General features: G+C 35.6%; 1 protein-coding gene across 7 annotated transcripts in view; it reads left to right on the forward strand.

Annotated features, from left to right (window-relative positions):
• Window positions 1–13646, forward strand: part of ESCO1 (establishment of sister chromatid cohesion N-acetyltransferase 1) — a 34643-nt gene that overhangs the window by 12924 nt on the left and 8073 nt on the right. For all 7 annotated transcript variants that reach the window (XR_012672358.1, XR_012672357.1, XR_012672359.1 and 4 more), the window contains exon 8: window positions 6696–6827. Coding sequence is in view for 3 of the 7 variants with exons in the window: in XM_075142006.1 (XP_074998107.1) it covers window positions 6696–6827 (132 nt within the window). In the remaining 4 variants the exon portion in view is untranslated. The remainder of the gene's footprint in view (window positions 1–6695; window positions 6828–13646) is intronic.

Consider the following 13646-nt stretch of genomic DNA (forward strand, 5'->3'; position numbering starts at 1 on the left):
GAAGAAATATTTAGTAGCTGTACTTGCACCATTCTCTTTCTTGGTACACATCATCTAGTTATTTATTTATGTTTCAAACATAAAGTTATCTTCATTTTGTAGAGGTACAATTAAGACAAAAGATGAGTTGTTTCTGTTTTCTTCAGATTTGCTTGCTGTCACACATCTTAAAAAGCAAGTCTCTTCAGAATGTAGAACTTCAGCTGAAAACAGCAAGGAATCTAATGCTGCAACAAACTTCGTAAAACAAACAGTGACAGGAAACAATGGTGTTCAAAGTAATGTGCAAAGATTTAGGTTCAGACCTCGGAAAGCATGATCTGTTTTTCTGGAGGAAAGAAATTAAGATTGAGGCTAAAAATATGTTATGTTCCAAATCCATGACTTGGTGTTTAGAGAAGTAGTCTGTTCTGAATATTTGTGAACTGTACCTTCTTACACTTCATGTAAATGTTCAGTTGGTAGGTTGACAGGTTACGTGAAGCTCCATCTTGGAAGTTCTACAGAATAATGCACTAAAATTGTTTTTTACTTTCTAAGTACTGGAATCTAATGTGCAAATATGAGAATTTGAATATGAAATCAGCTGTTCCTTTAACTTCTGAAATGGAAAGAAATACAAATGTGCAAAACATATGTTTTCAATTTTCATAAAATGAGATATGCTTTACATCCAAGAGAAGGAAAGTCAGTTGTTCGCTTCTTGTAAAAATTCTGCTTGCCTGCCAGATCTAGGACAAAATTTTGACCATAAGAATAGGAATTGATAAAAACATTAATGCTGCAAAGGAATGTTCTAAATAATGACCTATGAGGTACAGGGGTACTTCTTCCATTTATGCTACTAAGGAGATGTGTTCCTTTGAAAATGAAGCTAGTCTTTTGAAAATGATACTCATCAATTTTAGGGAAGAACGTGTAAAAAGAATAAACAGTGAAAACAAATCACTGAAGTGATAAAAAGACATTATAGAGTTACAGAGAATTTTCTGCCTTTCTAGAGATCTGAGTTAATGCCTAGATGCAAGCAAACATGATTAAATGTAGGTGATCTTTATAAGCATCAGCAAATGCATGGATCAGGATTGCTTGATGGAAGATGCTTTTGATTCTGAGATTTGAATTAGTGCTATATATGAAAGTAATGTGCAAACTAATTCAATTTACATATTTGGATATCATACTTGAATTTTTCCTTACATATATTTTGGTTAAACTTGAACATGGTTTCCTGTTTGACTGAAATAGGTAATATATGAAAGAAATGTTTTGGTTTAAGCTGAAAACAGAATCCTCAGTGGAAATAATAAGTGTAAAAATGATTTCTTATGAGCCTGAAGAAAGTTGCATAGCTATCATTTAAAGTTGCTGTTTTCTTCCTTAAACTGGTATAGTCCGGCTGGCAATTTCTCTGAAGAATTGGAGAATGGCTTTTGGGCAATCTTTTGTTGTTCACATTCGTTAAGTACTGCCTCTTTTCTTTCCTGTAATCCCAGTAAAAAAAAAAAGCAGTGGTTACTGCATAAGTGACTGGGGAGGGAGTTTGGTAGTTGAGAGCAGTCACTCTTCCTTTCTTCCCACACAAATCTTTACCCTTTGGGACAGCTCTGCTTTTAGGGGGCAGCAATGGCCATCCTTTCTTATTATCACTCGTTCCCATTTCTACTTCACCACAGCAACCCAGCTTTCTCTAGCAAATTCAGGTGGGTTGTGTTTGGTGTCCTTTGTCCTGAGCATGAGAATGTTTTGTCAGATTAGCTGGGCACCTGATGCAGGAATTAAACCACCAAGGCTACTAACATTGTGTTGTGGGTTAACCCTCGCAGGCAGCTAAGTACCGTGCAGCTGCTCGCTCACTCCCCTCAAGTTGGATGGGGGAGAAAACTCATGGGTTGAGATAAGGACAGTTTAATAGGCAAAGCAAAAGCTGAACACCATCATGTGTAACCATTGGGAAGACAAATGCTGTTACTCCAACCATCCCTCCCTTCCTCCCTCTTTTCCTCAGTTTTTATTGCTCAGCATGACGTCATATGGTATGGGATATCCCTCTGGTCAGTTGGGGTCAGCTGTCCCAGCTGTGTCCCCTCCCAACTTCTTGTGCACCCCCAGCCGACTGGCTGGCACAGCAGCGTGAAAACCAGAAAAGGCCTTGACACTGTGTAAGTACTGTGCAGGAATAGCTAAAACATCCCTGTGTTATCAACACTGTTTTGGTCACAAATCTAAAAAAGCACCATAGCAGCTGCTGTGAGGGAAATTAAGCTTATCCCAGCCAAAACCAGTACACATCAGAACACTCTCTGTAATCTACTTGAATTACGTTTTTATATGGTTTGAGAATTAATTATCCATTAATTAATTAATTATCCATTATTAATGGATTAATTATCCATTGTAAATATTGTGCAGATTTGTTTAACTTTGTATTTTTTTCATATTGCTTTAGCTAATGACTAGTGAGGACATAATTTCTTGTATAATGTATACATGTATAATGACCCTCCGTTTTCATTTTTCAAAAATGTTAAATAAAATTTAGATGCATTACAGTTCTGAAAGTTTTAAGTTGATTTATATCCTTTGGCTAAAATAGCTTTTCAGAAAGATGGGTACTGGTGATGGGGTGTTTTTTTTGGTTGGTTGGTTTGGTTATTTTTGTTAAATTCCACAGTCCTCATTTGAAGTGAAACTTGTTTCTAAGTTGGGTCATGTCTTCTGATCCTCCTGGTCAGCAAGGGGATCTACCCACCAGCTTCAGTCTTGAATGCATCTTTCGTTGAAATAGCATTCTTTGACCTTTTCATTTTCTGTGGAGAGCCCAAAAATCTTTGTGTTGTTCCTTCCTGCTCTTCTTGTATTTCCTTTCCAGCCTGCCTGTTTTTATGGCTGCATTTTATTCTTTGTTCTGTGAAAAGGCTAGAGGAAAAAATAATCTTCCTCTAACTAACACTAGGTAATCAAGAAGGAGGTGACCTAATCTGTGCCTGAAGAGAGAGGGAAAAAAAAAAAAAAGAAAAAAAAAAGGGCCCCTTTTCATCTTCTACAGAGGCACCAAATGCCTTTTTTGCTTGCAGGGCTCCTTATTCCACATATGGAGGATCAGCAGACATGCACCTTCTCAAAGAAGATATTGGTAAGACTTTTCTTTCTGTCTAACACAGAATTAAGAAACTCTTCTGGAGATTAAGACAGCGTTGTTGCAATGTTCAGTTACAGTTAGCCTTGAAACACTGGGTCTCGTATATCCTGTGCCTATATTAGAGGATTGTGTGAGATGTCGGGAATGCTTAATTGCCATCTACACATGCAGAATTTGCTTAGGAAGTGAAAGTATCCCTGCTCTTTATTGTTACTGTTTAGAAAGTTGAGTTTTAAATAGAGTAACACATTTTTCTGCCTGCAACCCCACGTTTTCTTAAACACTGCTTTGAAAAACATTTCTCTAAGTTCTGAGAGTCAAACTTCTTACATCTTTTTCTAGATGTGACAAGTCGACAGTTTGTTCTCTAGTACCCAGTACCTGATGTTTGCTGAGAAGAATTTTTTTTTTTCCCTCCCCAAATCCCAGTGTTAAGTTTTTATTTACTCTCGTATGTGGTGCATAAGGTGTTCTTGCCTTTTTTTGTTTGGTTGTGTTTTTTTGTTTTTTTTGTTCCTCCCTCCCCATTAGGAAGGACTGGCAATGTTTAATGCAGTATTATTGTTTGTGAGCACTTTTTCCTTCTTGATGCATGCCTTTTCCGCTTTTGCTTATGCAATGACATCAGGTTAAAAATAGTCAGATTGTGTAGGTGTTTTGTTAAAGTACAAAAATGCATTCTTCATGATTCCTGAGTTTATTTTGCATGTCCTGGTTTTCTTGTTGTAGTCTGGATTGGATTTACAAAGCTGCTTTTTTTTTTTTTTTTTTTGTCTGAAGCGTTATATCCTGTGGTGCAGCTTTGAAATAGTACTTCAGTTACACAAAAAAGCTATCTTCTTTACTACCCTCAGGATACTGTAAAATATTTGCTAAAAAGTATAGTCAACACTTGTTAGGGCTACAGCATTCAAAAGATTGCTTTAGATACTACAGTGTGTTTTTTCTGATATTCACATAACAAGTTTTTAATGTTAACCTGTGTGTGTAGCCCATTGATATGACTGAATGCGTGTAAAAATAGTAATATCAGTGAAATCCTTAAAAAACAAAAACCAAGCAAAAAATCCCCCTAAAAAACTCAAACCCACTGGTACCAGCAACATCCAAGAAAGTCAAACTGTAAAATACAATATGGCAGTACTATTCCAGGGAAATAATCTATTCCTGGAGACTTGCAAAACAGCATATGTATTTACAAGGCAAAGTGGGATGAGCTAAGGAGCCTGACAACTTTGAGGATATCCTTGCCCCAAATTTTTTGATGACTTCCTACATAGCTAGGCTTTTGTTTTTGGCTTGAGATTTTTGGTAGTAAACTAATAGATATCTTAGCTTAAATACCTTTAGCTTCTTGATCATTTGAACAGAAATTGTTTCATGAAACTTACCGCAGTACTGATATGTGCTAAATATTTTAAGAGTTGCTTTATGTAGCTGATTTTCTAATTTACATGTCTTATTTTTTTGAAGTATATTCCAAGCATCAGAGTAGACTTCCTCTTCACTTATCCTACCGGAGATATAGGGGATATATTCTCCATCTTCAAGATAGGAATTACTAAGTTCGGTTCAATTGGTTCATCTTAAGATAATCGCCATACATCGTCTTTCCTGCTGAACTGCCTTTTTTCATCTTTCATGTATAAACCCTTGAAATGCAGTGTATTTTGGTGGCCAGATGGGTACCTTGTTTGGAACTATATTGCTGCTTTAAAGGAGGTCTGCAGTTAAAATAAAATGTGTTCAATTCAGTTTTTACACCTTTAGATGCCTCATCTTATTCTGACTTTGCAAATATAACCTCAGGGTTCATCTTTCCTTTTTCCTTCAGAAAATTAGTGTATTCCTGTTTCTCCTTCTGTATACAGTAGGAATGTATAAATTGATGTATCATTAAAGCAATGACTTCTCAGATTCAGCTTCTTTCTTTTGGCTGAGCTCTGTATATGTGCTCTTAAAGAGAAGTTCAACTCTGAGTTTGCCTGGCTGGTTGTACCTTTAGTCTCTTCTTGGAAAGAAACTGATACCTACATTTTAGATTTCACTAATGACTGCTTGAAATAAGTTGCTGTTGCGTGGAAAACTGAGCTGTCATCTAGCTTTTAGACGTACTTAAACGTACCTTTGAAGACGGAAGGAGTAAGAAATTATTCGTAAACACTTTTGCTGTGTTTGTTGCAAAATGCTTTCTTCTGTAAAGTAGGTTTTTTTACTATGAATATTTTCAGCTCTTAGAAAACAAAATTAAGTTCAGGTGATCTGTTTTCTTGCAAATTGTGCATTTTCAATTTGGGCAAACAGATCAATTTCCTTTTAAAAAACACCCTCAAGTCTTTGTTTGCTTATATAGTATCCTATTTTAGAGTATAAAATAACTTTTTATTTCTCTATTGCTTGTGATATATGTTAAAATAGATTAAGAGTGACATTTATTGCTGCTTACATAAACTCAATTTCCAAATGCAATTAGAGGAAAAAAAATAACGTATTTGAGCATTAAACCATAACTTAAAACATGCCTTTTTGGCTAGAGACTTCAATCTAACTGGTATTATTTTGCTCTTTGGAAAAGGCACCCCCTGCACCTGACACTTCACTCTTTATTAGGGACTGACTCCTTAATCTGCGCATACTTCCAAATTAATAACACTGTTTTAATGAATAAATAGCAAAGCAATAGATACTGAGTACCTTAGTTTGATAATGGTTGGTTATGGAGTAGAAGGATAACCTAAAGGGTCATGAGTGAAATGGTATGATCTTCCATTTGTATTGTAGCTGCTATGCAGTGTCTGAAAAATAAGTTATGAACCCTGTGCAATTAAGATAGCATGTCAAACATCATAGTTAGCTGTTTCCAATTAAGAGTTAAGACTTCAGTCCTGAGAGTATATTAAATGAGGCTTTTAATCAATGAAGAGAGGGGTAAAAAACCATAATACTATTTGATTGCCTTGAAATACTTGGTTTTCGTAAAAACCTAAAAGGTAGTCATCAGCTGTTGCAGATGTATTGCTGATCTTAATGATTATTTCTGTAACTTTTGTTTTTTATAATATCCTTCCAAACATTCAGGAAAATGGCTCACCTTTGGCCCACCTCAAAGCAACTCACAACCAAAAGGCAGTCAGCAGCAGGACTGTAGGGAAAACAAAATAGCGTGGGGCTGAATGTGGGAATTTTCTTTGTGGAAGATGATTATATTTACTGCAAATAGGGTAATGAAGGAAGAATTCTCTGTTCTTTGTATATCATAAAAGAGAAGTCATTTGTTCAAAACTAATGGGAGGGGAGCTAATTTTAATGTTGGGTAGAGTTTGCTCTGTGATTGATGCCTGTCCCTTTTGAGGCTGTGTGGGTTTTTGAAAGATGGAATTCTAAATTCTGTACTTGTTTTCTCTTGTTTCACTCCATTTTACCCTCTGTGTTGGGTTTCCAGAAGATAAGTTATAAAAGGCACGTCTGATTAGATGAAAGTTCTGTTGAACTGTATTTACTGTGCTTGCAATTGACAAATACCTTTTTTTTTTTCCTTTTTTTTTTTAAATAGGATGCAGGACAGAAGAGATTTGGTGCTATTTCCTGTAATATTTGTGGAATGCTTTACACTGCATCAAATCCAGAGGATGAAACTCAACATCTGCTCTTTCATAACCAGTTCATAAGTGCTGTAAAATATGTGGTAAGAAAACCTTATCTTTTTAAAGACATAAGAATTATCTTTTATTTGCTGTGTACTAGTTACAATTCATATTACATTAAATCATGTTTTAATAGATTAGTATCACAGTAGGCCATGAATAATCCACTTCGGGAAATAAATGTGTTTAAGAGCCATGGTAGACATTTTATATGCAATGTATAAAAGTATTTAGTAGGATAGTGGTGTTTCATTGCCATTGTATTCTTTCTGTTACAATTCCTTAATCTTTGGGGGGGTGTGGGGTGGTGATAGGAAGACAAAGGAATGCCATGGTTCTGAGAGTGCTAAATATAGGTTTCAGTACAACTGGTGTTTGCAATGGTTGGCTTAATAGTCAGATAAAGAGCTGATTGTACTGTTTTTGTAATTGTGTGATCTTAGATGACTTCTAAATTACTTTTTTGTAATCACGTGTAATTTGAAGAGAGACTGCCTAGGAATCTAGCTGATACAACTTCATAGTATATTGAAACTTTACTGAATTTATAGTGTGATTGTAGTCTTTAAATATAAAGTCCAAACTATTACTTCATAACTTCATTATATGTGCTGTATCTGAGTATCTCTCTCATATTAAAGCTCAGATTTGAAAAATTTTGTACAATTTAAAGTATATTGTAAAATCAGCTAGCTACTTCACACTAACTGATATTGCAAGACTTACAGGAAGTATCTGTTCACATGTCTGAAATCCAGAATAGAATCCACAAAGTCTATTTTCTTTATCACACATGTTACCTTCAGTACTCTACACTCGAGTAGATAAGACCTCCAGGATAACTGAACTGAGGCCACCAATTCATTTCATGTAGGTACCAAATGGCTGTTGGGCTACTCTTAAATCTAAAGCTCAATTTTATCCCACTGTTTACAAATATAAAGATATATCTTCATAGCTGAAGTGTTTGAAATCATCTGGTAAATAGTTCTGGTATTTGTTCTGTTCTTGGTTGGTTTTTGCTGAATAATCCAGACATCTTGAAAGATCTGATACACATTAGCTACGTTGTAGGGTGAGACTGGGTAGAAAGTGTGATGGAATGCAGTACATTATAATGGCAGCGTATAATACGTTTCCCCATTTTATTCCCGTTTGTCCTTTTCCCACCCCCATCCCCCCCAGTACTTTCAGATCTTGAATGTTACCAAAGATGTAAACGTAATTTAAAGAAGATGATGTTAGTTCTTTTGGACAGAAGCTGGCAGATGAGTTCAATAGTTATTTAAAGCTGCTATGTTCATGTAGGTAGGAAGCTGTACTGAAGTTTGAATATTGTGGAGGTTGAAAGTGCTGAAATTTCTCACTTGTATGTATGTCTAGAGTAATAACATGATTAACATGAAAGTGAAAGGGCAGACTGCCTTACATCAGTTGTAAATAACTGTGTATAAAGTTAGGTATGCTTTTAATCTGAGAAAAACTTTTCCCTATTGTTTTCTCAGTTGCTAGGCATCTTTTTAAAACTTCACACAACATGTACTCAAGCAAATTATTTGCATTGTCAGTTCAGTGAGTAAGCAGTTCTATCTCTGAAATCTTTTAAGACTCTAGTTGTGTTTTGTGACATTGTAGATGGCTATAGAGCAATGATTTAAATCATTATTCTATAACAGAAACTGTAGGGTAAGAGGCGAGGGAAGGAGTCTTATCTTAAATTCCCCTCTAATTTTTTTTTCCTCATAACAATTTGATTGACACTGTTTTCTGCATGGGTAAGTAACTTTTGCCATGCTAAATAGATAAGTCTTTAACACTAGTCATTTGACTTGTAGTCAGTGGTTCTTGGTTGATTGTATTTTGGTAATGTCTGTGATAGAAACATCCTCACCTCCTCTTAGAAAATAATTTGAGTTTTAGATAAGCCTTCTTGCCAGTGAATTAGTACACCAAATCTCTACTTGTTAATTCTTAGTTGTCCAGAAATGCCAGAAGAATGATTGCTAGTTACCTTAGTTTTGCTAGGAGGTTTCTAGTGGAGATTGTTGGGAGGATGACTTGGAGGTGTGATGTGCTTGGTTTCCAGATATTTGTATGTAGTTACTATGTTGAAACTATAACTACCTTCCTTTCCCTGACAGAAAGTGTTAACTGGACAGTAGCATCATGGGATTAAAAAACATTATACTAGAGAAAGTCTTGGTAACTTCTTGGTTAGACTTTCTGGTCCAGGAACATCTGGTCTTTGTTGACCTTGGTATGTTACTTTATTAGCTCTCCAGATATTCTTTTTTATGTAGTTAATGTATTTGGCATTATTGTTGATTTGGAGGCCATTCTAAGGTATCTTAGAAGCATTTTTCATTCTCTTGTCACTCACATTCTTCATGCCATATGATGCAGTCCCAGTCTGACTTGAGAAGACTTTTCTCAGTTTTTCTCCCTTTTGAGTGTCTCTCGTTACATGCCTAGTGGTTCTATTGGTAATTCATGTCACAGAATCACGAAAAGAAAGACTGTATACATTATCATGCTAGAGCTTCTTGCTATGAACTGTGAAAAAGGACTTTATTGTTAGCGTCTTGCCCACCTGCATGCAGCTGCTTTGTGGATTTTTTAAAAGTACCGAGTAACCAGAAGATAGTTTGCATGTAAATAATAAATTATTTACCGTCTTCAACAAATTATAATTTTTTTTTGTTTTTTTTTAAGGCCTATCTTGTTTCTTCTAGTAAAAATTTCTTCTTGGGTCTCTAGAAATTCCATGATGCCCCCAGAAGTAGGGCAGGCTAACAAGGAGATGGTATTGGGATACTTGTTTTGTAATGGATGGCTGATAGAGACAGTAAGAAAATTGCAGGCCTTGTGTGGAGAGAGAAAGCTTGACAAGTTTAATGACATTTTCTGAATTTGGGAACAGAAGATTGGCAAGGACTGATACAGGTTTTCTGAAGGGTGCCATTTGCTGTTAATAGGAGCATGCAAATTGAATAAGCAAGAAGATAAGGTGGTCAAGGATAGTACTGGAGTAGGAATAGATTAGTGAGGGAGATGTCCCCTACTGCAGACAAATGTAGGAATCTATCTCACTATCCTTCTGGTTTCAGACATCTGAAAGTCTCCAGAAAAAATACACCATTCTAGCATGTGCATGCATTGAGTGATGACATATAACATCAAGTGTTAACTCCAGTGGTTTGGATAACTGTGGGATGGATATGTGGTTCAGTTTAATAAAATCCTCTAGCTGTGATACCACACGATATCAATTGTGTATCCTCTCTGTGATACCACATAGTATCAATTTAGTATTTCTGCAAAATTTTTCTAAGAGCAAGACATTATTTTTAGTGATGTTTTAAGTTGCAAAGCCAAATACTTAAGTTAGGAAATGCCTGTGGATTCAGGTGCCTAATGTAAATGCAGTTAATGTGTTTGTATTTCAAGCTCATCCTCTTAGTTAAGAATACCTTGAGCTGAAGAAAGTGGAAGAAGCTGTTATTTGGGCTAATGTCTAATCTGATAAGTTTTAAATAGCTATTCTGCTGTAATTGCATCCAAGCCCATCTGTGAGGTTCTTACGCTTTTCAGATTTAAAAAAAAAAAAACAAAAAAAAACTTTTGAGTTCTTGGAGCCCAAGGTTAGTAGAATGTCGGGACTGAAGATGATGATGAACTTCATGTCATCTTAGAAAGATTTGCATTGTCTTGATTTGCATTAATTCCAAAAGTGATACATCTGTACAATATAAAACTTAATAATATTTCAAATAAAGTTCTTACCATTAGCTCTCTTCTGTAAGAATCTTAGTTTTAACAGAGGGTAGTGTTTGATACTTATATCCAAGGGTCTTAATGTATTCTACAGTCAAAACTTCATTCTCAATATTAAACTCGTGGGAAAGAGAGGCAGAATATCTGTAACTTGATGAAAGAGTCAGGAAGAAGAATGCAGTAGACATTTCCCTGCTACAAACTATCAAGGGTAAAAGGGCACAAAATTTCATACTATGCTTGATTATTAGGAGAAAATTTCACAAGTATGAAAGAATTAAACAGTATTAACCACATTTTCCTTACTACCTCAGTATTTTTGAGGAAAAAACGGTATAAGAAAAAACTACCACCGACTTTCATGTATTTGTATTCATTTGGGAAATAGGGAGTACAGATAAGCCAGAACTGACACATATAGAAAAATACCAGGTTTGCTGTCCCATTTCCTGCTCTTACATAAGAACTTTTAAAACACGAGGACATGCCTGGGAAGCAGTCTGTTGTGTCTTCTAACTTTCATTTTTTAAAGGCAAATCTACATCAGATACTATTTTAAACCATGAGCAGAACATGGTTCATGTGAAATTGAGTGCTGATCATTTCAGCTACAGTGTTATTAATATTGGAGCCATCTTTCCAACTGTATTCTACATCATTCATTATATACATGTATAATATCCAGTGAAAGCAATGTACTACACAGCGTAGTTGTAATTACTGTCCGTACTATTTCACAATGCAGTAGCAACTGCTTGTCTGTATTGCACTTTTTTGAATGATTTCTTTCTTTTGTAATTCTATTGCCATTGCACCTTAATAAGCAAGCAGAAGCAATCTTGAATCTTGTTTGAATTGGGAGGAAAAGTTAGAGGTAGGTTAAAAAGTTAGCTGTTCATCGCAGAGTTGCCTTATGTTCTCAAACTACTAAAAATACCTGTAGGATAAATAGCCGTAACATGGAGGGGAGGAGGGCATTGCAACAGTTACTGCACACCAATGGGGCTCTGTACAGCACCAGTCTGCCCAACTGTGGTGATTAGGTGATATGTGCCTTGCTGCTGCTGGCTATAGGTAATACGTTGTTTATCATAGACTTCCAGTATCAGGGAGGAGTGGGATAATCATGTTTTTTTTACTCCAGGCCTGGCAGAACATGTATCCGGGTGGGAACAATAGCTTTCCTTTTAAGTTCTTTGGTCATCACAAGCAATGTGTAATCAATGCTTGGGCATCTCATTCAACAGTAAATAAGTCTTGATGCCCTAAAGTAATGTCAGTTAAAAGGAAAGGAAAAGCAAATTTTCTGACATCGCAGAAGAATATTAGAAATTATATTGCAGACATAATGCTTTTGTTTCTTACTGTAGTAAGGTGTTCTTGCCATCTGTCTGAGTTAAGGAGTGCTACTTTACTTCTCAGTGATTGAAACAAAATACAACAGTCTGCAAGGTGTTTCAATAGTGTTAAAGTAGTGGGGTTTTGTTAAAAAAACCCACATTAATAGGTGTGTTAAGGGAAATCATCTTCAGACCACATGCAAGATACTGGTATTAAAGCATATTTTGTGTATTGTAGATATCTAACAGGATCAGTCCCAGTTGAAGCTATAGCACATTTTCCTTAACAGCTTTAATGTTAGAATAGGAAAGAGCTGTGACCCATCTTGTGCATTACTTCCGTTTGTCTGGTTTAAAGGAAGCACAGTTCACTCCTTACCAAGACTGAACAATAAGAATACTGAAGATGCAGATGCTTATGTGAAATGTTAGTTTCACTTTTTGAAATTCTTAGAGCTGCTTCAATAACAAAGGAATGTGACTTTAAAATGTCCTCTCTGATGTAAACCAGATGAACTAAAAATCTTGGATGAGCTTAGAGTTTGCAGAAACTTTTTGGAAAGCTTCATCTAAAAGATGATTCCAAAATGCTTCAATTTAGAAACTACCTCTCCCGTGAATGTGATTAGTCACCATGTTGTACTAATCACTAAAGAAAATTAATAGGTGGACAGTAATGAAAATAATGAGTTCTAAGTATTAGAGAGTCAATTATTGCATTTTTATGGGATTATTTTTAGACTTCTGCTAATACACTGTTGCTTAAAAGTATAACAGCAGTAAGCTGTTCAGAAACATTTTCTTCCATCAGATTTCATTTTGTTGGAAATACCTGACTATTATGTTATAACAAAATATCTTAACCTAAAATTTAGAGTTGAATTTTCTGCATTAGGCCTGAAACATTCTGGATGCTGTAATGGTAGGATTATCAACCACATTGCATTTATCTGCTGAGTTGTGGTAACGGTTGGTTTACAATAGGCTATAGAAAGCTTTTGCAGGGCAAACAGGTAGGCAAAAGGCAGCAAAAGACAAAAAATGGAGAGAGGATGGTATTTGAGATTGGAGCATAGTAATCCTTGCCTGAATTTTTCAACACCTTTCTAGCAGTCTCAAAAGGCATGTCACAATCCCACAAATTGCACTTCTCTGCTTACCTCAATATTGTGACACTGCTGTTTAGTGCCCTGTGTATTCAGACTATAATATATATAAATTCAAATAGGATCTTCATTTGTGTTGGTGTTTAGTGCTACTAGTACTGAGAAAAAAAGCAGGCAGGATTGAAATGGTGTCTGTGTTGCAACCATTGCCATGCTGGGTGCTAAACTCACACTTAAATAGTTCTAGGGCTACCAGCAAGTAGATAAATTTCTAAAATCATTCTCTTCATGTCTTGTTTGGGATAAGCGAGTAAAATCAGAATGATTAAAATGACATACAGCTCAAGTATTATAACACTTAAGTTTGTCATTTTTTTATGGTAGTATATATGGCATTCATTCAGTGCCAATTTCCATTGTTTGGTCTTTAGTTGAACGTTATTTTATGGAAAGGTACAGATTTCAATGAGAATTATTCCATCAGTATTGTTTCTTCAAAGGCTTTTTTATTTAAAGTTGCTTTGAGTAAGACTTGTAGATCAGCCTTTTTAGTGGCTGAAAGTTACTTCTGCATTCAGTATTTTTAGGTCCCATCAAAGCAACCTGAGTTCTAATATCTACCAGTCCCATCTTACTAGAT

This window comes from Calonectris borealis, chromosome 2 (assembly GCF_964195595.1).
Source record: "Calonectris borealis chromosome 2, bCalBor7.hap1.2, whole genome shotgun sequence".
Classification (NCBI taxonomy): Eukaryota; Metazoa; Chordata; class Aves; order Procellariiformes; family Procellariidae; genus Calonectris; species Calonectris borealis.